Source organism: Penicillium longicatenatum, assembly GCF_028827895.1.
Source record: "Penicillium longicatenatum strain IBT 33135 chromosome Unknown contig_1_segment0_segment0, whole genome shotgun sequence".
Classification (NCBI taxonomy): domain Eukaryota; kingdom Fungi; phylum Ascomycota; class Eurotiomycetes; order Eurotiales; family Aspergillaceae; genus Penicillium; species Penicillium longicatenatum.
Window position 1 is genome coordinate 807,518 of NW_026643119.1, and position 24,060 is coordinate 831,577.

Sequence of the window (24,060 nt, forward strand, 5' to 3'; positions counted from 1 at the left end):
CAATTCGTGGCTCCTTCTTATCCTCGGCAGAGAGTTCAGCCCAGGTGGTACCGAAAATAGAGTATAAATCCCACTCGTGATACTTTCTACGGTCGCTTAGACTCAAACTTCCTTCAACCATCTACTACTTACACTGCATCGATCCCTAAACATGGCGGACATCAAACCTCCATTTACAAAAGAGACCGCCCACAAAAAGGTCAAGGCCGCCCAAGATATGTGGAATACCCAGTACGTTCATCCTGATCTTTGGACCCTGGAGCAACCACATGGCTAAAGAAGGGGCGTCAAATAATCCCATCCCTTGCATTCTTCCCACTGCAATGTTTGTCCGTGCGAAGACCCTGCGCACATGCAGCCATGCCTTTTCCAGCGTAGTTTCTGATTTCCCATCGATTTCATATCTGTTCGGCCGGCCATGTTTGCTGTGCAGTGACCCGTGAATGACGTAGTTAACCATGCGACAGGGACCCCCCGCGCGTTGCCCTGGCATACACCCCGGATTGCATCTGGCGGAATCGCACGTCGTTTTTGTCAGGCACGAAGGGCATCGTCGAGTTTCTGACAGCCAAGTGGAAACGAGAACACAATTATCGGTTGCGTAAAGAGCTCTTCTCTTTTAGCGATGACCGAATCGCCGTTCAATTCTGGTATGAGTATCGGGATGCCGATGATGGGATGCGCTGGAAGAGGTGTTATGGGTTGGAGGATTGGACATTTGATTGGGAGACTGGGAAGATGCGTAAGCGTATGATGAGTGGTAATGATTTGCTTCTTGGGCCGGATGGCAATGGCGAGGGGCGATGGTTTGTGGAAGGGGTGGATGTGAACGAAGTGCCGATTAGCGAACAACACTGGTAATTTGGATGTCTATACAGGAATAGCAGTTTCAAGTAACTTTGGAATCCCTTGACTTCCAAATTATCAGAAGTATCTCTTTCAAGATCGCGCTAATGGAGAAAGAAGAGGCCTCCTGTTTAATCTACTCTGTACAGGCGGGGATTAATATGTATATCTCCTTGCACATTGTAGACTGCTCGTAACCTTCGAGGCTCGGTTCGATGTTGTTTCACAGTTGAGATAGGTGCGAAAGTCTTTTTCTTTTCTTTTTTTTAAAAAATAAGAAAAGTCTGCTCGTTTGATTTCAGCTATTGTGATTACCAAGACTACCACTCATGTGTACCTGGACAACTGGTTCGAACTTGATATTCCAACTCCGAAGGTTTCCGTTCCCTGTACAATATATGTCTCCACATATACCTACAAGTCCCGAGATCCGACAGTCAACTTGAAAGGAATTTACCCAGCACTTTGCCTTGGCTCTATAACATATTAGGTAACCATCTTCGGTCCGATTTCAGCGTTTCCGCCCCCACCTGAGCATTTGCACTAATGTTGGCGCCAAGCTTGCCTTCAGGCTGAGAAGTGGAGATTAGAAAAAGTGGGTTGTTTTGTTCGGGCAGCCCGCATGCTAGCGTGATAGCAAACTTACCGCTCCTTTATCTCGTTAATACCACGGCAAAACCTAATACACACGCACAGCTCGAGCACCATACATGGCTAAGCCTGTATTTGCCTAGTGCAACGAGGCTGCAGAGCGCAACACGACTTTCTGACAAACATGACTTCTGCAAGGCATTCTCGACGATTGTCAGCCCCAGGACCTCATTCCCCAGGTTGAGGCCATAGGGCTCCATCGAGTGGAAATTCCTTTCAAACCTGTGCTTTTTCGTTCACCTAGCACACCATGGTTAAGTTCTCTGTTGGATGGAGTATGTTCACTCTATGCTGGCTGACAAGTCAATATCTGCTGACATGGCATTACACGAATAGCCCGGCTCATTCCTTTTTTTGGGTACCATCATGGTCTCATGATTCTTTCAATGAGTGCAATCATTCTGCTGTGTAAGGAAATTTAAAAGCCCCGAGACCACATTGTCGCGATATTGAACTCACATGCTTGAAGCAATTTTACTTGCTGGGTGCACGACCTCTGATAACCTGAGCAATGTCTACCTATTATCCTTGCGGTATACAAACAATTCCGAGGCTGTAAAACCAGCGCAAGTGAGCACATTGATTCAATCAACTGTCTACAATATTTCGCAGACAGGTTCTGGATCGACATTTGAGGTGCGTGCGGGGTATATGGGGCTCTGCATTTCGCAGGGTGACGAGGGGCGCGTCTGTTCCAGCAGCGCAAAGACATTGGCGAATATTGTCAAGGCCGAGAAGGCAAACAGTGCTACCGGCAATATGACGACGGAAACCACTCCCGATCCGCTTAATTTAATTTTAATTGCCGAGGAATTCAGAACGAAAATAGTGTTTGATGGGCTACTGTGAGTTTCCACAACTTATTTGCTGTACTGCATTGCAGCCAATTGATGCTGACCATGTCAAATAGATATATTTCTGTTGTTCTTATCTTTGCTTGTTTTCTACTTCTGTCAACATTTCCCGGATGGCACTCGGAGACACTTGACGGCGGGTCCGAGGTGGAAGTGAAGCCTTTTCCTTCCCGACCTGTCTCACAACTCGCTCTGGGTATCATAACCCTGTCGTTTGGGTTTCTTTTTGTCTCGGTATTTTGGCAGCATATAAATAGCAGCTCAACGGCTTCAATGGCAGAGACGCTTACATATGGTGCCGTTTCGGGACACGTCGGGACGGCGGCGATGGTGCTGGGATGGTTTGCAGTCGGGCTTATCGCCAGCGTCACCATTGGTCTACTCATTATGATCATGAGCATCTCTATTCTTAGCAGATTGACCGATGATGATGATAGCTCTGCGAGCTCAGAAATTTCAGATTAGTGGATGGGTTCCTAAGTAGATACTGCAATATGGGGAACTAAAATCTTGGAATTTTTGCATGCGTTTTGTATGGCATAATTTGAAAAATGAGCACACAAGTGAGAAATCTCAAGTCACCTGAATCCCGCGAAAAAATTCAACCTAAAGGGTCAGCACTTACAGTCAGACCATCGGATTGTGTGCGATGTGGGGCGAGGAAGGAGGCAGAATCTCACCCTTGACGTGGTCAGCCCTAGTCCAACTTGGGCAGTGCCGACATGCACGGTCCAACTTTGCGGCTGGGCGTGACTCTCACTGATGTCTGAGACCAAAAAATCAATGATTTGAGAACGGACGACTTGATCCGGATGGCGGAAGGACAACCTTCTGATCGGCTTCTCGAATGGCTGAACCAACCAGATGAGCCGGAACCACCTATCGAAGAGCCCCTCGAGGACATATCTGAGCCGTCCCGCGAAGCGCTAGAAGATCCACTTGTGGTTGACGAGCCACGAGAGCATAGTAATTTAGAGGAGGCAGAAGATTTGGTTGATGGTAGCGATCATAATAGTCGACTTGAACAAGATGTGACCCCCGAAGTGACATCCGTGCCCGATTCTGGCTCTGCATCTATAGCCAGCCATAATGTTCAAGAGAGACAGGAGAATTCACGCGCCGGAAATGTCGCATCACAAAATTCGCTGATACTACCATCCGAGATGCAACCGGAGCCTGAGGTGTTTGAACCTGAACCGACAGAACCGGACATGATGGTTCTGACGAGACGGACTGATAAACGGAAGAAAGCACCACGCCGACTTACATATGGCAAGATCCTTGACAACGCAGCCAAAGTGCTGGAGCATATTAAAAATGGAAGTGTCCGTCAGACATCCAGGCATAATAAGACGTCAATTATATTTTACGATTATTCTGAAGATACAATGTCCGAGCCAAGAGCGATTCTCAACGACAATGATATCGCAATTCTAGGACACGCAAATCCAAGTGTCAAGCAGCGTCTGATTCTCGTGGAAGATCTCTCCAAACCGACCATAGATGCTCTTGGAATTACCTTCAGCATCAACCCGGAGTTCTTCGAGGAGCACCTGTTGGACTCGAACTACGCCGGTTCGAGGCATAATGAGCCACCGGCTCGAACGTGGAAGACGGCGACATTTCCCAAGTCCCATATCTCTTTTAAGTGGATCCGACCCGTTTATCGACAGCCCACATATTTTTCACATCGGGATCTCAGTGACCTCCTGGAAAAATGGACTGAGCATTTTACTCGCCACGGCAATGTTATTACAAAAGTGACGACAAATATCTTCCGCATAGAGTGGGGATTGTGGACAGATCCGACAAAAACCGTGAGGATGGAACGAGAATGTGGACTTGAAGAGAAGGTCTCAATCTGGAAAGGTCAACTCCGAGGCCGAGATACCGAGATCGGTGAGGCATGAACAATCATTCAGTGATAATACCATATTGACATTCCGCTAGTAATCGTGCTTCTTGATCCTTTACCCGAGATAAGCGAGTACCATCGAGATTGGAGAATGAATAAAAAAGAGGACTCAATCCGCTGGGGGGACGTGGTATCAGAAAGATCTATGCCCGAAAGCGATATGATGGAAGAGGGACTAGGAGGATTGTTTATAGCAGAACCACGGCGTGTGCGGGATGGACGAACATTTTCCAGAATGTGGGCTGATATGATCGTGAGACGAAGATTGAGAAAGCCAGTTGAAGTCGCCGAGATGTTTGAATCGGATGACGAGGAGCCAGAGGGATTGCGGAAGGTTATCATCACGCAGATGGCGCCTCGCAAGTCTCTGGATGTTGACCTGAACCAAATATTTCGCTCATCGCGTCCAGCGGTGAATTTTGGCAACCAACTGAGTCAGACGAAGTCTACTCAAGCTAGCATCCGTGAGGCATTCGAGAGAACCGGTGCCCCAGTTGGTCTCCTGGAGCCCCTGCTAGAGATCATTCGACGGGACACGTCGACTCTCCTCCAGCACTTACGACAAATTCTCGACGAGGTAGAGGTCGACATTCTTGATGACACAAAGATGGAAGACCGGTTGGCTTTATGGCGCCAGATCATCCACCGTGCACAAAGGGAGCTACCGGAATTGAAAAATTCTTTGGATCCGCTTCATAAGTTCGGTCTCACGGTCACCCCTCAGACTGTATCCACAAAGGCACCAAGTGAGCTAGCCAACAGCATCCAAGAATATGAAAAACTGCCGCATGATATCGACCTAATGATTGAGCGACTACGTGTTACATCAGCCTCATTAACCTCAAACATGGGTCTCTTGGAAAGTCGCCGCTCAATTGATGAAGCTCATGCTGTGACGAGACTCACTGAGCTCGCATTCATCTTCATCCCTCTATCCTTCGCTACGTCTGTCTTCGGTATGCAGATTGAGCCCTTCGCCAATCCCGTTCCCATGTGGAACTTCTTCGTCGTGGCTATCTCCGTGACCGCGTTCTCGTATTTGATGAGAATGACCATGCGAAGCCAGTGGCTTACTCGCCTCAAGGCAGGAGTGAAATACGACGTCCGAAAATACGCAGAAAAGCACGGCCAGCCCGTGCAGTCCCGGTCACTTTCTATGCTCCTAATCCTGCAATGGCTGAGCAGCCGATCAGGTTCAAGCATATATAGTGCGGTAAAATGGATTACCAAAGAGTGTATCTGGGTTGGAAAGGCAATCTGGCGGTTGTTTGGCTTCGCCATCCTTTTCATTTTGCTGATTGGTGGCATCTCAGGAATACCGATTGCTGTGATCTGCTCTCGCGATCTTGAGTCCGATATCAAGATCCCCCTCAGTCTGTCTATAGTCGGAATGACCTTTTGCATTGCGGGTCTTCCATTTTGGTACAGATATGACCCTAACACTCGCGATATTCTGCCGAAACTCCTGATGTCAGGTGTTCGGAACATACCTCGTTGGTTACTGATCGCACTCCTAATATTGGGTGTGATTGGAGTCTTGATTGGGGTGCCACTTGCTTTGATTTGGAGCCGTTCACTCGCCCCTGGCATTAAGGGTGGCCTTAGCGCTGGGGTTATCATAATGGCGATTCTTACAATGGTAGCTTTTGGTTCGCTGGGAGTATTCGGCAATCGTTGGTCGGCTAGGCAGCGGATAATGCGGAGGACACATCAACGTACCAATACACGCTAAGAATCATCAATGTGGTGTTCAACTATTCCTGTGTTCAAATATCACACTCTGAGGTGACTGAAGCCGCTATACCGTATCGGGCATGGGTTGTGCTCCCATAACAATTGACAATATCCAGGTTGTAGCTCATAAGTTGTCTACCTCTATGTATTAATATGGTCATGATGCTACATGCCTCCAAAATTTAATCTTTGCGCTGTTCTCATTGTTTTTATCAGGTGTGTCCCAAATTTAAACCATTACTAGCCTCTTCTGTGCGACGATTTTGACCCAATATTGAGTCTTATTGTTTTGTGTACCATATATCTACCTGTTCGCAATGAATAGTTGTCTGCATAACTCAGTGTGGAGAGATAACAAGATCACTGCATTTGAACGCTGTACTCTTATCGTGCCGGGCTACATTCCTCGAATGTCTGTCCGCTTCTTTTCTCCCTTGTAGACCGATGATCATCTACAAGAGGGACCAGCGATTGCTAATGTGTCACAGATACCAAGACGGTAATTCTTTGCGTTCATGCATGACGCTGGTTATTGAGGTGCGGGCATCGGGCAGTGGGCCCGGTGATGAGAACCTTAGCCAAACAAGGCATGCAAGTCCGGGAGGCCTCCCGGTCGCCAATTATCCGGGAAATTTTCTGAGAACGCGCCAGATCTCCTAAAAGGACTTGTCCGGAACTCAGATCTGGGGTAAATTGATACAGAGATGAGTTCATGCCCCCGCTTCCTAAGAATAGAAACACGCGGTCGGATATTAGGAGGTATCGAAGTATCTGACGATTTTGCCATCTGCATTAGCAATACCATCATAGATAATTAGCCAACTCTTTGTAAATCTGAACAAGACCAACATATCTGCGAAACAAGGGTCCCTCATGACTTCATTCCTCGCAAGTCGACGGATTCTTATCGGCCAAAAATATGGTTTCAGCGATTGGTCGCGTTATCTTCCCAAACGAAGATAAGCTCCACCTCCGGATCCCCCGCATTGTCAAGGCCATTGATAATTCGCCCTACGTCCGATAGACGGCACTACATCCGGCCATTGTAATTATCTACTCTCATGGCAGGAAACACAGCTCGAGTCACAAAAAGATCATTGAATGCGTATGAAATCCTCACCCCCTGGTGTCCAAGCTTACTGGCTGATCCAACGCAGGTGCACCCGATGCCGCAGACAGAAGATCAAATGTTCGGGGTCACAACCGTGCGACGGCTGCAACAAACGCAAGCTCACGTGTATCTTTGATGATCGAGACCAAAAGATCCTTGTCACTAGGGGGTATGAATCGACTTCTGCAAACACTGGCACAACTATTCTGACGTACGGGCAGTTATCTTGATGAGTTACAGCAAAAATTAGCTAGATTGCAGCAAAATGAGAGTGGGGAACCTGTTCCTCTTAGTCCAGAATACGGCGAGGAAATATCACCTGGTCGGTGCCTCTGTTCGTTGTCACGACAACTGCTAATGCCCGACAGATTTGAAAGATCATAATGACGCACCGCGCATTGCCAGGTCATCACCAAATGAGAAAGAAGATGCCCGATCTAACCATGACATTGAACCGGAGCTTGAAGATCCAGCATCGGGGTTGACGAATCCGCTGTCAACAGGTCCCCCAGCCTTCATGTCAGCCGAAAATGGGCGAACATGTATGCTAAGACCCTCGTGCTGAGGAACCGTTGCCTAATTGTGTTGCAGTTTACCTCGGAACATCCTCTAATTGGTCATTCACACGCCGGGTGTTAAGTCTTACACACGAGTTCATATACCAGGAAGCCCTTCCAACTGGTGCCTTATCGTTCGACGGTGCAACTTATGACCTGGGCTGGGATGGACTCCGAACGCCTCAGAGACCCGATCTCCCTACCGTACCAACCTTTGATCATGCTATGTATCTCATCAATACCGTGAAATTTCGCTGTGGGCAGCTATATCATCTCTTCGATGAAGGGGAGTTCATGAGTGGCCTACATGATTTCTATTCCCGATCCAAGCCTAATGCGACATCCAGCTTATGGTATATACATTTCCTTCTCATGCTCGCCTTTGGAAAAGGGTTCGTTCAGCACAAGCTACAAGGAAACAAGCCTCCGGGTGCCGAGTTTTTTGTGAAGGCTCTACAACTGCTGCCTGATGTCAGTGTGCTACACCAAGAGCCTATCGAGTCAACAGAGATTATGTGTTGCATTGCGCTTTACTTGCAAGCCCTTGATTGCCGGTCATCTGCACACAATTATGTATGTCTTTGAAATATCTCTTTTTCTTTAAGTTTCCACTAATTGTCTTCGCAGATTGGCTCAGCGATGAGAATGGCCATGGCGGAGGGTATGCACACCCAAATGCCGGTTGAATATCTGGGAGAGGATTTAGTTCAACGTTGCCGCAAGATCTGGTGGACTGTATACATTTTGGATCGCGAGATGACTTCCCTCATGGGCCTCCCTCAGTCTCTCAGTGATGATCATGTGGATACTTTGTTGCCAGCATTCCCGGGATCTGCACAGCGCACAGCCGGTATCAATATGCATATCAAACTTTCACGAATAATCGCCGAGATCAGCAGTGGTGAGTACTAGCTGCGCGCCGAGTTCAATTCCTATTTATACTTAACTCGTCGACAGCTGTATATGCCATCGATGGTCGCCTCAATCGAAACTTCTTACTTCGCACCAAATCCGCCCTAGCAAGTATTGCCTGCCTTGCAGATGAGCTACACGACGGCTTCCCTTTACACCTGGATCGATCAACAAGCGGAGTCTCCAGAACATCTGCCTACCTCCACCTTCTATATCATCAATGCATAGTTCTTGCCACCCGACCACTACTCTTCTGCTTTTTGAAGATCCGCTTCGAATCTCCTGAGCATTGCTTAGAAGCTCTAAACACCTCTCGCAACGTGCGCAACTTGATCCAAATGTGCATCGACTCATCTCAACAAATGATCAACATCCTTCACAGCCTTCAATCCGAGGACCTTCTTGGTAAATAGCGCCCGGTCTCCTAATTTCAAAACCCAACTAACAAGGCCCAGAAACATTTCTCCCCTTCGATCTAGAATCTATTTTTGTCTCAACAGTAGTCCTCCTCATGGCCCCGGCAATTGATGCTAGATGGTCCTACCCAGCTTGGCTAGAAAAGGCCTACCTAATATTTGAAGATATTATTGAGAATGGAAACCTGATTGCAAAGTTCCGGCGATCAGAGCTCCAGCTCCTGGATGAATTATTGAGCTGTTTTCCCCAAGACAGATCACGATGTTTATCAGCCCCTGTCTCCTTCCCAACCAGCATCCTCAATAACCCCCAAACGAGTGTTCAACTTGCAAGCTCCTTCCCGCCATCGGCTCATGCACTCAGTCAAGAATTTTTGTCGAATCCTGCACCGACGAATGATGATGATTTTAATTTGACAAGTGGGTTGACTGCGGCGCAGATTATGGCTGTTGCGGATTCTATCGAGAGTATTGATACAGAGTGGATGTCTAATGCTATGATTGAGCATAGTATTTGGTGATTCCATATGAATGTATTTCATGACGCTACCTAGCATATCTTAGCCTTCAAACACTTGTTTTATCTTGATGGCTTGGTTCAGCTATCTTCGAGTACACATTCAAGTGCCCTCCGATGTTTACAAGGGACCCAGTAAGAACACGTACATAAAAATAAGTTATTTTCTTGAGATTTCTACGATCAGTTCAAACTCTGAAGAAAATGTCAAATTCATACTAATACCTTGAATTCACACTTTTCACCCAAGGCAAGCCTCGGAGGATACTGCAATTACCTTGTTCACCTACCTCTGACTCCCAGGAACAGGAATCGTAACGCCCTTAACACAAGAAGGGCAACGTCCAGACTTACTGACGCCACCCTTCAAAAAATTCTTAACTTTCCGGAAAAGCGGTGTTTTAGGAACAATAGCCTTGCGGGTCAGGTCCTCACATAGGAGCTTGCAGCGAGTAGCCTTAGCTTCAGCCTCGGAGCATTGCTCTACACCCTCGACCCACAGATGCCCACAGCCCCCCGTGACCTTACTGTAGTCGAGTATGTTGAGCTGACACATTTTTAACAACTTTCTGTTCTGTAGTATAATATGTGGAACTTGTCTTGAAATGTGACTCGGGTTTGGAGATATGTTAGTTCGGGGAATGATATTTGTTTGAACTGGCTGATCAAGGAATTGAATGGATATAGGTATTCGGTCTTCTTATACATAACAGCCATCAGTTTACTATACGTGTGTGCACAATGGCCTTTGTATAGGTTTCATGTTGAGGACAAAGGATATGTTTTCTGTGTACATAATGGCATTGTCGGCTGGCATTCTCTTTCGAGGGCATTTCTCATTTATGAAAGAAGTGAGACATTTATCCGAGACGTATAGCGCAGAATAAAATGCAGAGTATCTAAGACAATGAAGGAAGTGGTACTGGAAAAAAAAATGTGATAATTTGATTGTAAATGCAAACTTCATTCGATTCTAGTTTCAGATGCCACGGTTCTATTTGCAGACTTACAGCTTAGAAGACTTCGGAGGGAGAATCGAATGAAACTCCTTAGACTGTCCAAGGCGCCAACTAACATCACCACCCCAATCGGCTTTTCCGGCATTGGGAGAAGGCTGTTTCCACCGCCAGCGCGCCACAGATTGCTTAGCATCAGTAGCAGACAGCAGATCAGTGACCCAAGATCCCACAATAGGGAACATCTTGAAGCCATGTCCGGAGTCACCAGATAAAAGAATAATAGACGAGGATGTCTCGGGAATATAATCCACAATAAAGTCCGAGTCATTGGTATCAGCAAACCAACACAGAGACTTCCTAACAAAAGGCCGATCGGCAAGCGAAGGGAGAGTTTGACGCAACAATTTCCTAAGCTGCTGCTCATCTTCCTCGGGCAAGAAAGCACTATCACCCAAATTTTCAGGCGCATGAGAGACCCCAGTCTTGGGATCGGTGTTTATGTACCCACCACCCATCGGACAAAGTTTAAGCAGGTTCGTCTTCGGATCAGGTTCGAAGAAAAATCCCAGATCACGCGCATAGGTCACAGGGATACCGCGAAGAGCAGAGGTCTCTTCATCCGTGAGATGGACATGAGCGACAGACCAGGACTTAGCCACGACTTCCTTTCCGATTTCAGGAACTAGGCGACCGGCTCCAGCTCCGGCTGCAACGATCACCAGTGATGAGGGGTGAAAGCGTCCGTTCTTGGTTCTGATACCGGCACACTTTCGGCCATTTAGCGTACTCACATACACAATTTCATCGACGGCGCCTTGTTCTCCGAGGAAGAAACGGACTCCTGATGCCTGGGTTTCGCGGTAGACTGCTGCTAGCGCATTGCCGGAGTGAGCGTATCCGTCGAAGCGGTTCAAGTAGCCGTGCCATCCTGGCAGCTCTCCATCAAGCTGCCAACAGGCCAAGCGGACATCGTCTACATTTTTGAGGGGAATGACGTGAGGCTGGATCTTGGGTTCTTTCTCAGCTGAGGCGCGGAATCTGTTCAATGTGTCGACGGCCTTCTCAGGGGCGGCGCCGGAAACGCAATGCAAGAAGCCAGTTTGGTGGAAGTGAGGGGCAAACAATGGAGTTTTCCAAGCATCTATTGCTTTCTAGAGATTCATATGTTAGCAACTGGACTTTATGTCCTGTGAAGCTGAACTGGATGGTCGCACAATTGTTAAGTCTGTGTAAAACGGATCCTCATATTCGGCTCGCACAATCTTGTTCAAATCGTTGGCTGCTGAAGAGCGTGGTGGGACGCTGTCGTCTTTCTCGAATATGGAGATATTGGTATATCCTTTTCGTGACAGATGGAGGGCTGACGAGAGGCCGAAGGCACCTCCACCAACAATGATAATTGCGTCCGACTTGGATACCACCATGATTGAATGACAAACAACAATTACCTGCAGGTTTCGACGCTGCAGCTTTAATCATATATACCGCGTTCGATTACTAGATTCCGGCATTGTCTGCGATAAGTGTCTATCTGTCATCGGCAGCGCTGCCGAGTGGAGACCGTGAGGGGAAACTCTATCAAAGGCCAGGATACCCCACCATCATCGGAGCACTTTCCGACCGATGCGCCAGCACCCATCTTATCGGCGGGGTTGATTGAACACAAACATACATCTTGTATTCGCAACAAGGCTTTTGATTCAGGCCAATCGCGTCGACACAAAAATATGGGAGACAAAATGGACACTCTTTGTTTCCTAGGATGCGGTAAGTGAACCATTCAAGGAAAATAAGCATAGAGACTGATTACTTCAGGTAATTTGGGAGCTGCAATTCTCGACAGCTTGATAAGCACATCAAACAATGAACCTCTTTTCACCCGGTTCATTGCATGTGTTCGCAGTCAACAGTCACTGGAAAGACTGAGCGCCCGTTTCTCCAAGCACCTCGATCGATTGACCATCAGTGGAAATGACAATGTCAAAGCTGTTCAAGAATCCGACGTGATTATACTCGGTGTAGATCCTGTCGATATCGAGAAAGTGTTGACGCAATCCGGGCTCCGCGAGGCATTGGAAAACAAACTGTTAATTAGCATCGCGGCCGGTTGGACGCGTCAAAAGCTCGAGCACACAATCTATGGAAGCGAAACAACCAAGGAAAACACGGGCAATCGCGCGTGGGTAGTGCGTACGCTCCCCAACATCGCCGCACAGGTTTCGCAGTCCTTAACCGCGATCGAGGTGTCAGAGCCGACACCGCCAGATCACTATCTACAAAGAACGACGGCAATCTTCGAGCGCATTGGACGCGCAGTTCAGATCGCTCCCCACCTCATGAATGCGACTACTGCAGTGGGAGGATCTACTCCGGCATTTTTCGCTGTGATTTGCGATGCGATGATCGATGCCGCGGTGGCGGTTGGTGTTCCTCGGGACTTGGCACATACTATGATCTTCCAGTCTATGCAAGGGACGGCCACTATGCTTCAGAGTGGAATTCACCCTGCTCTTCTCAAGGATCAGGGCACATCTCCCGAGGGGTGCACTATTGGTGGCTTGATGGTCATGGAGGAAGCAGGTGTTCGGGGTCATGTTGGACGGGCTCTTCGAGAGGCCGTCACTCTGGCTCGTCTTATGGAAACAAGCTCGCATGTCAACGACACTCGGCATTAAGTCCCTGGCTACAGATAAGGTAGATAATATATAGTACTGAGAAATCTGCACAATATGCGAGTCTAGTATATCACCACCCTGACTACAATCTTTATTTATTCATAAACATGTCCGAGTTCATCCATCCAATTTGCTATGCAAGAATGAGCGCAATTCCAAATTCGCCAAACATCCAAATCCAAAGGCTGGTAGGATCCGAATACACCGCACAACAGTCGTAGAAGCCAGATATTTCTGCGACTGCACAACTCGATCAACTAACGGCACAGCATGCTGCTGCATATAAAGGTTCAACCCCAACAAATGCAACGGCGTAGCTACAAACTGAGTCAAAACCGGAACCGTCAACTGCGAGATAATCGGTTTTGCCTGCGGGTGCGAAGTGATACTATCAGGAATCGCAGCTGACAATTTCGGCGCAAGAGTGAAAGACCCGAAAATGGTGACCCCGTCACGCAGGAGAAAAATGGCTGTGGCTGCTCTCGCAACGCCACGATTCTGTACCAGTGCCGGTCGCACCTTTTCAACATTATGTGCGTAAGTCTGTGTGCCGAATATTTTTGCGAAGCGGATGTCCTTCCACACGCCCATTGGCACGTTCACTAGAGTTGTTGTTGCGAATGTGATCATCCCTGTTCCAGAGGCTTTGAGCTTGGTACCAATGGTGTCAGCGCCATTCGCGACGATGTAAGTGGATGCGTAGAGGGACCAGATTATGCCGAATGGTACTTGGAAGACGAATCGCGTGGGGCTTTTGAGTGCTTGAAGCAAATGTCGCCTTAGCCCATGGAAGAGGGACTGATTCAAAGATGATTTCTCAACAACGGCCCTAGATGGAATGAGAAAGGCTTTTCAAAATTTCAAGTTATTCCAGTCGGACTAACCTGTCTATTATCGTCACTGCTGGTGCAACTAAGGTCGCAGAAGCTACTGCGGATCCAATGTCGCCCGCCAGTCGACGAAAAAGCGAACTATCCCATAACTGTTCGTCCGACCGGTGTTGCATGATGGCGATAGTCTCTCATCATAATGGTAGTTGCTACAAACAATCAAATGCTATCAAGGCAGCTCATGTTTCCCCGCCTATATCGGGAACAAGATGGAGATCTGGTGACATCGGGATCGCTTCCCGGTCCGGCAGAACATAGCTTTACCTTCAACCCCACATGTTATGGAGTCCATCATAGCTCCAGAGCTCCCTTGGTGGGGTATCGCGTGTCACCATCGGGTGCATGTCCGATGCTCCAAATTCATGTTTGCGATAAAGAAATGCACTTAAAGACCAGGGTTCTCAATTCATTCTGTTTTTCATCACACACATCATGTCTTCTACATCTCTCCTGAGCATGCGCTCATCCCGAGTTTTCTCTCCTCGTCTCCGCCCCAACCTTTTCAAGCCCTCGATTCAAGTCCGGGCTAAAACCACCTTGCCTTTCCGTCTTCCCGACCCTCGCAATGAACCCAACGTGAGTACTTACGGAGAACATAATGAACAAATTCGTGTTAATCAACACTAGCCACTATACAAAAGAGGATCGGAAGAGCGTATCAAGCTAGAAGAGGCTCTTGTCAAGCTCCGGGCTCAGCTTCCCGTCCAAAGCGATATCGTGTACGATGGCAAGGCTCAAAAGAGTGATCAGTCCTGGGACCAGCTCTTGCCTGCCGAACATGCCACTGTTTTCACCAATTATCCCCTTGCAACCAAAGAGCAGACAAAAGATGCCATCGAAGCCGCACTTAAGGCAAAGAAGGACTGGGAAGAGACTCCATTCGTCGACCGCGCTGCTATCTTCCTGAAAGCTGCCGAGCTGGTGACTGGAAAATACCGCTATGAGTTAATTGCGGCAACCATGCTAGGCCAGGGCAAGAACATCTGGCAGGGTGAGATCGATGCCGCTGCCGAGTTGGCCGATTTCTTCCGCTTGAACTGCAACTACGCCGCGGAGATTCTCGAGAGACAACCTACCCGTGGCAGTGACGGCATGTGGAGTCGTCTGGACTACCGTCCCCTGGAAGGATTCGTCTATTCCATCTCCCCATTCAACTTCACCGCATTAGGTGGCAACTTGATCTCTGGCCCGGCTTTGATGGGTAACGTTGTGATCTGGAAACCCTCACCATCCAACGTCTACGCCAGCAGCATCGTCTACAAGATCCTTCTCGAAGCTGGTCTGCCCCCGAACGTTGTCCAATTTGTTACCGGAGACCCAGAGACAATCAATGACGTTGCTCTATCTCACCGCGACTTCGCCGGCCTGAACTTCATCGGTTCCTCTGACGTCTTCCGCTCTCTGTACGCTAGGATCGGCGAGGGCATCGGAAAGAAGACATACCGCGAGTTCCCCCGTGTCGTTGCTGAGACAAGTGGCAAAAACTTTCACCTCGTTCACCCCACGGCCGATATCCCCAGCGCAGTCAATCACACTATCCGCGGTTCCTTCGAGTATCAGGGCCAGAAATGCTCTGCTACCTCCCGTCTATACCTGCCTGAGTCCCGGGCTGAGGAGTTCTTCACTCTGCTCAAGGCTGGTGTGAAGGAAATCACTATTGGAAATCCTGACAAGAACCTCGAGGCCTTTATGGGTCCTGTTATCCACCGTCGCTCGTTCGACAAGATCAAATCTATCATTGATAATTGCAACAAGGATTCTTCTCTGAAGCTCATTGCTGGCGGTACCACTGATGACTCTGTTGGCTTTTATGTTCACCCAACCGTCTACCAGGTTGACTCGGCAGACCACCAGCTTTTCAACGAAGAGATCTTTGGCCCCGTGCTTGCCGTCTACGTCTACCCCGATGCTGAGTGGTCGTCTACTCTGAAGAAGGTCGATCAAGCAGGCGGTGGCTTTGCCCTGACTGGTGCCGTCTTTGCTCAGGATCGCCGAGCTATCCGTGAGGCAGAAGATGCTCTCCGCTACTCTGCCGGTAACTTCTATATCAGTAAGTTTATTTACTTTCCACGCTTTCTATCTTCATGATCTAATACATATTGTATTAGACTGCAAGACTACTGCTGCCCTCATTGGTCAACAATCCTTCGGCGGTGCTCGTGCTAGTGGTACCAATGACAAGGCTGGTAGCTCTGATGTTCTGCGCCGATTCGCCAGCCCTCGTCTGATCAAGGAGGAGTTTTTCCCTCAGCACGGCTTCACCTACCCCAGCAACCACTAAATGTTTACGAGCCTCATATTTGTATTAAATAGTATTCGTGCCCAAAATCATACATTTCAAGTTCTGCCTGAATTTAAGTCGTAATAGGAATTGCACTTCTCTAAGCTGGAGTTTTCACGTAGTTCGAAGGACACAGTAGTACTGTGCTCTGTCACATGGCGAGCAATCGAACCTCCTCGAACAATGATTGTACGTCTCGAGCGTATTCCACAGTACAATCCAACGATACTTAGTGAATTGTTTGACATACACAGTGATCCCCTTTCCGGCAGGAATTGCTCTTCACATGGAGCTTATGCCTCAAACTGGGATATTTGCCAATCCAATAGAGCACGTGTTCAATATGTATGAATTGCCGCGCCCTCTGAAGGTCGTCATTAGAAAATGTGGGTACTCATTGACTGGGGCAGGTTGCCAATATACTCGGTATTCTGATTGATGTAAAATGATTGTGGAGAAAAGTTTGAGCAAAAAGAAAAAAAAAAATTTATCCATTGCAGATTTGATTTCATGAAGCCGTCAAGTTAATCCAACCAAATTGTGATATCGTATCATGAAGAGGTAAAGGAAAACGCAGCACGAATCCTCCGTCCAAACTCCGCTTTCAAAGCATTATACTCATCACTGGTCCGCATAACCGCATCCCGGTTCTCGATAGCCCTCCGAAGGAGATAAGCAAGACATTCACTCATAGTACCCCAAGTCGAGCTTTTATAAACCTCAGGCGTGCCATCATCCCCCTTAAGCTGAAGCAGCGAGAAACTGACTTCGTCCGACATTCCGTGTAGCTGACCGAATCCAACAGGGACTGTAGGTAGCCCTGCAGCTGTGCATTGTTTATGAAGTTGATGAGCATCTATGACACTCGCTTTGTTATGGCTGGCCAAGAACAGGTTCACGGATGGGAAGGGAGTCTCAACGCCGAACTTTCCAAATTTTTGTTTCAGCACTCCCTGGGCAATTCCATTGTAGGCGTCATCGGTGTCTTGTTTTGTGTCGTGTATTAGGGAACGTTCGTCGGAGGCGATGTAGGCACCACGGACCAACTTCAATCCGAGTGTAAATCCTTCTTGTTGTGCAGCTGTGAGGTGCTTTTCAATTGTGACTGGGGTGCTCTTGAGGTATGTTTGGTATGTGAAGTAGATTAAAGCGTGTCCGTTGTGATTGTATTTTCGCATCAGGTCAAGAGTGACGCGGAGCATTCCTGATAGAAAATGATGGGATTCAGCATCGACGAGAATGCGAACGTTGCGGTCTTTGCATCGGCTGCAGATCTCATCTAGGGCTTCAAGCATCTGGGTGGGGGGTAGTTCGCCCTTGGAGAAGGCGTCGGTGACGACGGGCCCGGCTCCGGTCAATCTTCAAGAGAGTGTCCTTTAGTATGCATTTGAATCGGTGAAAGATGCGAGTACTTACTTCATAGCCAAATAATCACCGTCGCTGAGCTGATTAATTGTCTCAAGGGTTCCCTTGTGCCATGCTTCGATGTTCGCACAATGAGCAACCTTTGGGTGGAGGGGGTCATCGTTCTTTTCCGCTTCCAGGGCGGCAATACCCAGCCCCTGCTGAGTGTTGGTACGGTGATCAAAAACGGTCTCTTTCGCATAAGTCATAATCACACCACGGAAACCCATATCCTTCAGTTCACGGATTGTAGCTCTTGTCTCGGCATCGGTCTCGCCCGCACAGAACTGTTCATAGAATGTCTTTTTCAAAATTCCATGCAAAATGGGATTGCGGTCCACATTGGTGAGCCAGCCTCTGTTAGGCTTAGAAAGAATAGACATCAGCCAGAGAGAGGGCCCGAGTAGAAGGGACTTGGAGGAGATAGTAGAAACCAGCAGTGATCGGAGAAGCACTTTGGTAGGCAGAGCCGAGAGGGGAGGCAGAGGGGCAGCGGTATGGGTTCTGCTCTTCGCAGCAATTTGCAAGGTGGATGAGAATCGCTGCTGCTTAGGTGACAATGCGATGTTTAGTTGGCGTAAATTGCATCGTGCAAAAAGTAACTCGCTAGCACGGGGACCAGGAGACTTTCCAACAGACCACAGAGTCACGGTTGACATGGCTTGAGGTAGTCAATCAAAATGGACTCTCTTTGTTATGGCCTCCAGAATATGAGCTACCAGGTTATTTATCGTTTATCAAGCAACCCCGCCTGTCCTTGTCCACCCCGCGATATCTTCCAGGTTTGCTATCAGAAACCCAATACCGGGCCCTTATCGGATGCTCGTCCGACAATGTTATCTCAGCGAGAAGCATTGCGAGGGGCGTTGATGGAACAGATAGGTTGTGTTACGTCCATGATTGAAATTTGGCGGGTTCGTTTACCAATTCGGAAGGCAATATCTTTGTCAGGTGGCCAAGAGAAGTATGGCCGGGAGGGCGTCCGTACCGTCAGCTAATCCGGGGTCGGATGGTCTTCCGTCTACTAAATACGGTGGCATATCACGCGAGAAGAAGCCTCGGCGCATAGATCCGATAGAGAGTACATAAGACTTTGACAACAACCTTCTAGCGAATGGTCTCATGTCTCATGCGGAGCATCGTTCCGTTCAATCAGGCAAAACTATGGGAGCAGTTTAAAGCACACTCAAGGATGAAATTGTTGAGTTTTTCAACGCTTGCTGAATACCTGACCGCTAAATTTGTCAGATATGCCAATTTAGAGTGAGGTTGACTGATATGCTAACAAGAGTTAGAGGTGATGAACAATACCCGATCTCGGGAATCAACTCCGTTAGTGCCTGAAGCACAAGCGACTCCACATGATAGTCAGGTGACCTCTATGATTTCATGGCGTTACGTAATGGGGATTAATTTTTAGTTTCGGTTTAATGCATGCTTCAGGCACCCAGGCAGCGATCGCCCCTCCTTGATAACATGATAAGTCAGCGGGGCAGTTCTCGCTCGGTCTTTCTTGATAATCCATGCGGTTCGGTATCTTTCTGCTTCGGATCAGCTCATAATACGGTCCAATTGTCCCACTCTATTCGTCATATCTCTGATCCCGATGGGCCGATATGTGTAAGCGCCGGAAGCCGGAATATTAATACCGCCATTGCCCCTTGAACGATTTCCTTATCTCTGTAAACTTAAACTTCTTTCCTTCCGTACATTCGAATATTCCCCATCTTCTCTACCCAATCTTCTAAAACACACAATCAAAATGTCTCTCAAGGCCGGTGACAACTTCCCCGAGGGCGTCGTCTTCTCGTATGTGATTCCCTGCGGTTTTTTCTTTGACTCTTCCTCCCCTCTTTCCCCGCCACAACCTCTCCCGAGTTCAATTACCGAAACTAAATAATTGCCACAGTTACATCCCCTGGGCTGAGGAGAGCGCCGAGTTCAAGGTCTGCGGTAACCCCATCAACTTCAACGTTGACAAGGAGTGGAAGAACAAGAAGGTTGTCCTCTTCGCTCTGCCCGGTGAGTCACCGCTTCTTTCCCCGTGTCTTGATCTGTTCTTTTTTCCTGCTCCCCCAAGGTTCTCTTGCTGACCGCCACTCTCCTACAGGTGCTTTCACCCCCGTCTGCTCCGCCAACCACGTCCCCGAGTACCTCGCTAAGCTCCCTGAGCTCCGCGCCAAGGGTGTTGATGCCGTTGCCGTCCTTGCCTACAACGATGCCTACGTTATGAGCGCCTGGGGCAAGGCCAACGGTGTTACCGGTGATGATATTGTATGTTCACACACTGATTCAATAATTCACAATTTCCTCATTAACATTTTTTTCCAGCTCTTCCTCTCTGACCCCGAGGCCCGTTTCTCCAAGTCCATCGGCTGGGCCGATGCTGAGGGCCGTACCTACCGTTACGCCATCATCATTGACAACGGAAAGGTCACCTACGCCGCCAAGGAGGCTGCCAAGAACGTCCTCGAGGTTACCTCCGCCGACTACATCCTCAAGCAGCTGTAAGCTTGCTTTGACCGTTTAGAAATGGGTTCAACTTAGACCGGCGCAATGATTACGGGCTAGCGGGGTCCTCAACTTCCAAATTGGTGTCTCTACTCGGATGCCATTTGAATTGTTGGTTAGGGCCCTCTTTATAGATTGCCCGCTCCTTTTAGCTTGCTCTTGTGTCGACATAGAGGAATACATCCTAATGAAGCTATGACATTCCTTAACTTGGTTCTGTTCTGTATTTTCGTAGTCGTAATTGGAAATAGCATGCAAATGTTTATCCAACACACTAATGTTCGTTGGCTAAGCTTTTATGGTGGCGCATTTCTCCCAGTCTAAAAAAAGCCTGCGCTCCCTCGCCGATTGGTGCGGGGTTTGTCACACGAGGCCTGTCCGCAAGGCCAGTGCCCGGCCATTCAACTATCTGATCCGGAGAACTCACTGGGGCTAGTGGGGATCGACAAATAAGCACATTTCAAGGGAATGAGATTCGCGTAGAGATGACCATGCTTCCGCAATCCTGCGGAGCCTCTCTGGGATTTAATATAGGGAAATTCGGTGGATTTTGGTGAGAGCCAAATTGTACAAAAGAACAATATTGGCTTGGAGCCCAGGGAACCATATTGTATGAATGAATAGAATCAACATCTCGAAGTCCATCCGCAGCATCACGTCCTTGGGGACGTACTTGAAGGCAGACGACCATAACTTGGCGACCATATTAGTCTGAAAACAAAAGATATAATTGCAGAGATATACTGCAAATATCCCGACCGAATTAGCCTTTCTATTCCACTCCTCCTCATCTGCCCATTTATTATTGTTAGAGCCAGCAATTATATTCTTCGTCAGTTGTTGAGTTGCCGTGTCACAGTCCCAGCTATTCATGAAAATCAGCAGTGTAGGTCGTTTCAGCTTCACGCGCCATATCCATCACCCGTCCAAAAACTGCATTACCTGGCATGAAATCGCGCACAGACTTGACGCCGTTACGCAGTTCCTCGATAAACCGCTCGGCATCTTGGTATTCTGTGGCAGGTTCTGTGTGGCCCAGTAGATAGCGACATGATGACAGTGTATTTGAGCAAAGACAGGTGCGGATTTTCCGCAGGAGCATCATGAGTACGTAGCAGCCTTGCATTCCACAACATGCCATGTATGGCAAGGAACGTGGATAATGTATACTATTCATAGAACCCGCGGATTCCATGCTCAATCGACCAGCTGATTCATATAAGAAAGGATTGGGCCACGGCAAGGTTCGTAGCGTTCGAGAGAGAACCAGGGCAGCCTTGAGACAAATTAGCGTTGACTCCTCTTCTGTGAACAGGAATACAGAGTTTGATTCAGAGAATTGGCCCGGTGATACTGCGAGGGTCAAGTGCGACATGATGGAGCTATTGATGGAGCTGAGGTCACAGAACTTGTCGAGAAATACAGGGTGATCACCAAACGAGCGGAGGTGGTGCAGCTTAATACGGGCACTTGATTCAAATAAGCCAATATTGTTAGAAAGAATGATAAAGAAAGTTGTTGTGGCACAGGACTCACGCATGGGCTAAAAATCGAGCCATAAGCCATAGATTTACTACCGCGGCTACATCGGCTCCTTCCCAAGTTTGGCATTCTGGGGGCTGACTCAATTCGGAGATAACATCCAAGATAACAGAATCCAGCTCTCGAACACTTTTGCGAAAATGTTCTGGATTTCCTTTGATCTTGCCCTCTGTCATCTCCTCCAAAACGCCCGCCTTGAGCATGCCTATTTGTGCTCTCATTAATGTAGGCCACAACTGTGAAACTGCTTAGAGGCGCGTCATTCAATCATAGGAGAAACTCTGAGGACATACTTCTTGGCAGCCATAGAAGTTTGGGAGTGGGGTGGTTATACGGGAATCACCCAAAAGGATTATTGGGGACTGTCATAGAGGTTATAAGTACCATGGACACCAGAACATGAAGTTAGAAGCGCGAAGGCTTACTGAATGATTGAAAATCGCTGACTGGTAAACAAGGAACATCTAAGAGATTTATCAGCAAAGGGAAAGATGTTCATAGACTAATATCAAGCTGACCGAAATCCACCACACGCGGGTTTGTACGTCCAAGTTGTCAGAGTTGGTTGGTTCACGAATGTGAAGTGAAAGATCCATGGCCAATATTAATGCCTCGTATATTCGTGCGCGCATTTGCCTCCTATTGCTGTTTTGGCAATACTCATAAATACCTAGAAGTAGAAGTGCCAGAACAGGCTCTAGAGTGCGTGGTAGCCCAGGATGAATTGAACTTCGGGGAAAATTCTCCATGCCCGGTGTGGATATTGGCGCTGCACTTGGATGGTCTCAACCATTGGAGACATTTTCGATGCTTTCTAGCGCCTCTCGAGCATATAGATTTGCATAAGACTTCCTCAATTCCACTTGAGCCATTTGCATTGGATCGGCATCTTCTGGCAGGGGTAACAGGACCAAAAGTGCCATTAGCGCGAGGGCGAATGGTGATTTTGGCCAGAATGGAAGTGAGGACTTGTTAGGTCCAAGACACGTCAAGAAAACTTTCTTAGGATTATCTGCAAAGCGAGGACATGGCGGTGGTGGTAGAAGTGGAACATAAGGGTGAATGAAAATGTAATAAGCATTTAACCTGCAATATTTAGTCATTTGAAGTCAGCTTGATAAAGTGTTAGTTTACTCCTTACAATTCATTCTCATCTTGATATGACCTGATGTAAAATGATATTGCAGGATGGTCAAAGGCAGTGTCGCTAGTAGTGGCATTTAAATCCTCCGTGGTATCGGTATTCACGAATCCTCTGTGCCCTTGAACAGTGTGGAAGGGGTATAATGGATTTTTCAGATGGCCTACAAATGGGCCTGTCAAAAGTCAGTATGTTTTCTATAATGAATCAAAGTGTGGGGAAGTCTGCGGCCATCCGTACCGTTGGTTTCGGGGGACGAAGAGGGCGCAGGTAGTGCCTTAAAGCCCCACTCGCTTAAAACAAGAAATCCATCATCCCACCTAGAGGCGAATGGCCATTCCCACTTGGCTACGTACTATCCTCATGTAACAATAAACGACGTGATCAAATAGAATGGATAGCAAATCTTGGCCTGTTAGCTACTTTCTAGCTTACTTTACTCCTAGGAATACTCAGCTCTACTCATTTATTCTTAGCTACCCCCTAAGAAATACCTATCTAATCTTTACAAATGCTCCTAGAAAGTACTATTATTGTCAGAGAATGGAGTCCTTACGTGTTCTCTGAGTTCGCACTTTATCCTTCATTTTTACCGGAATTCTCCGCTATTTCGCTTATGTCACGTCATGTGATATATTCCTTGTTTTGTTTGTTCTGTTTGATTTCTTCTCTAAATTCATGTATTTAGTTCTCGTATTTTGGCAGAATAGTCTGAATATCATGCCTGTTTCTTCTCCACTTTCTATCCTGAGAATTTCCTGAGAAGACCTGAATTAGGTCAGCTTGACCACATAGCCTTGTTCATCTGATCTAGTTAATTCCCTGAGATTAGTAATCAATCGCCCTGCCAACCTCAGAGTGCGCCACAAACTAAAATTTCTTGCGCTAGAATCCGCATCATATAAACCCTAGACTTCGTTCTCCCATAGGACAAAGCGGGGAGGAAATGGTTCGTTACAATAGAATACTAAAGGACCATACCGATAGCCTATCGTTAGAAGGAAACTTATTATATTCCAAAGAAGGAATTTCTCCCAAGAACCAGGTATTTTTAACTTCAGATGAAAAGCTATATATAGCTTCTCTTTTAGGTCGAAGCCAGTCTCGACCTCTTCCTCTCAAAATTAACAAAAAGGGCCGGTCC

General features: G+C 47.7%; 12 protein-coding genes across 12 annotated transcripts; 7 read left to right on the forward strand and 5 right to left on the reverse strand.

Moving 5' to 3' along the window:
- Positions 1-151: 151 nt before the first annotated feature.
- On the forward strand, positions 152-861 carry N7484_001081 (nuclear transport factor 2 family protein; the record flags this gene model as incomplete). The annotated part of the gene is made up of 2 exons (XM_057111501.1): positions 152-231; positions 468-861. The coding sequence occupies 2 exons, from the start codon at positions 152-154 to the stop codon at positions 859-861; spliced, it is 474 nt and encodes a 157-aa protein (XP_056976238.1).
- A 1,095-nt stretch (positions 862-1,956) lies between these two features.
- Positions 1,957-2,816, forward strand: N7484_001082 (Fig1 domain-containing protein; the record flags this gene model as incomplete). Its single annotated transcript, XM_057111502.1, has 2 exons — positions 1,957-2,342; positions 2,408-2,816. 2 exons carry the CDS (start codon positions 1,957-1,959, stop codon positions 2,814-2,816), a joined length of 795 nt encoding a protein of 264 aa, XP_056976239.1.
- A 347-nt stretch (positions 2,817-3,163) lies between these two features.
- On the forward strand, positions 3,164-5,998 carry N7484_001083 (Mg2+ transporter protein CorA-like/Zinc transport protein ZntB; the record flags this gene model as incomplete). The annotated part of the gene is made up of 2 exons (XM_057111503.1): positions 3,164-4,250; positions 4,302-5,998. 2 exons carry the CDS (start codon positions 3,164-3,166, stop codon positions 5,996-5,998), a joined length of 2,784 nt encoding a protein of 927 aa, XP_056976240.1.
- Positions 5,999-7,061: 1,063 nt separating this feature from the next.
- Positions 7,062-9,517, forward strand: N7484_001084 (uncharacterized protein; the record flags this gene model as incomplete). Its single annotated transcript, XM_057111504.1, has 8 exons — positions 7,062-7,105; positions 7,158-7,280; positions 7,333-7,433; positions 7,480-7,653; positions 7,703-8,241; positions 8,296-8,569; positions 8,626-8,985; positions 9,036-9,517. 8 exons carry the CDS (start codon positions 7,062-7,064, stop codon positions 9,515-9,517), a joined length of 2,097 nt encoding a protein of 698 aa, XP_056976241.1.
- A 184-nt stretch (positions 9,518-9,701) lies between these two features.
- N7484_001085 (uncharacterized protein) lies at positions 9,702-10,069 on the reverse strand (the record flags this gene model as incomplete). The annotated part of the gene is made up of 2 exons (XM_057111505.1): positions 9,702-9,708; positions 9,804-10,069. The coding sequence occupies 2 exons, from the start codon at positions 10,067-10,069 to the stop codon at positions 9,702-9,704; spliced, it is 273 nt and encodes a 90-aa protein (XP_056976242.1).
- Positions 10,070-10,519: 450 nt separating this feature from the next.
- N7484_001086 (NAD(P)/FAD-dependent oxidoreductase) lies at positions 10,520-11,896 on the reverse strand (the record flags this gene model as incomplete). The annotated part of the gene is made up of 2 exons (XM_057111506.1): positions 10,520-11,623; positions 11,687-11,896. 2 exons carry the CDS (start codon positions 11,894-11,896, stop codon positions 10,520-10,522), a joined length of 1,314 nt encoding a protein of 437 aa, XP_056976243.1.
- Positions 11,897-12,211: 315 nt separating this feature from the next.
- Positions 12,212-13,147, forward strand: N7484_001087 (pyrroline-5-carboxylate reductase family protein; the record flags this gene model as incomplete). Its single annotated transcript, XM_057111507.1, has 2 exons — positions 12,212-12,239; positions 12,288-13,147. The coding sequence occupies 2 exons, from the start codon at positions 12,212-12,214 to the stop codon at positions 13,145-13,147; spliced, it is 888 nt and encodes a 295-aa protein (XP_056976244.1).
- Positions 13,148-13,264: 117 nt separating this feature from the next.
- On the reverse strand, positions 13,265-14,153 carry N7484_001088 (uncharacterized protein; the record flags this gene model as incomplete). Its single annotated transcript, XM_057111508.1, has 2 exons — positions 13,265-13,976; positions 14,032-14,153. The coding sequence occupies 2 exons, from the start codon at positions 14,151-14,153 to the stop codon at positions 13,265-13,267; spliced, it is 834 nt and encodes a 277-aa protein (XP_056976245.1).
- Positions 14,154-14,469: 316 nt separating this feature from the next.
- N7484_001089 (uncharacterized protein) lies at positions 14,470-16,318 on the forward strand (the record flags this gene model as incomplete). Its single annotated transcript, XM_057111509.1, has 3 exons — positions 14,470-14,613; positions 14,665-16,087; positions 16,146-16,318. 3 exons carry the CDS (start codon positions 14,470-14,472, stop codon positions 16,316-16,318), a joined length of 1,740 nt encoding a protein of 579 aa, XP_056976246.1.
- Positions 16,319-16,869: 551 nt separating this feature from the next.
- N7484_001090 (proline dehydrogenase family protein) lies at positions 16,870-18,381 on the reverse strand (the record flags this gene model as incomplete). Its single annotated transcript, XM_057111510.1, has 2 exons — positions 16,870-17,677; positions 17,735-18,381. The coding sequence occupies 2 exons, from the start codon at positions 18,379-18,381 to the stop codon at positions 16,870-16,872; spliced, it is 1,455 nt and encodes a 484-aa protein (XP_056976247.1).
- Positions 18,382-19,473: 1,092 nt separating this feature from the next.
- On the forward strand, positions 19,474-20,302 carry N7484_001091 (peroxiredoxin family protein). The gene is made up of 4 exons (XM_057111511.1): positions 19,474-19,531; positions 19,632-19,744; positions 19,833-19,996; positions 20,054-20,302. The coding sequence occupies exons 1-4, from the start codon at positions 19,485-19,487 to the stop codon at positions 20,231-20,233; spliced, it is 504 nt and encodes a 167-aa protein (XP_056976248.1). The 5' UTR covers positions 19,474-19,484; the 3' UTR covers positions 20,234-20,302.
- A 796-nt stretch (positions 20,303-21,098) lies between these two features.
- On the reverse strand, positions 21,099-21,978 carry N7484_001092 (Zn(II)2Cys6 transcription factor; the record flags this gene model as incomplete). The annotated part of the gene is made up of 2 exons (XM_057111512.1): positions 21,099-21,702; positions 21,770-21,978. The coding sequence occupies 2 exons, from the start codon at positions 21,976-21,978 to the stop codon at positions 21,099-21,101; spliced, it is 813 nt and encodes a 270-aa protein (XP_056976249.1).
- Between the last annotated feature and the right edge of the window lie 2,082 nt (positions 21,979-24,060).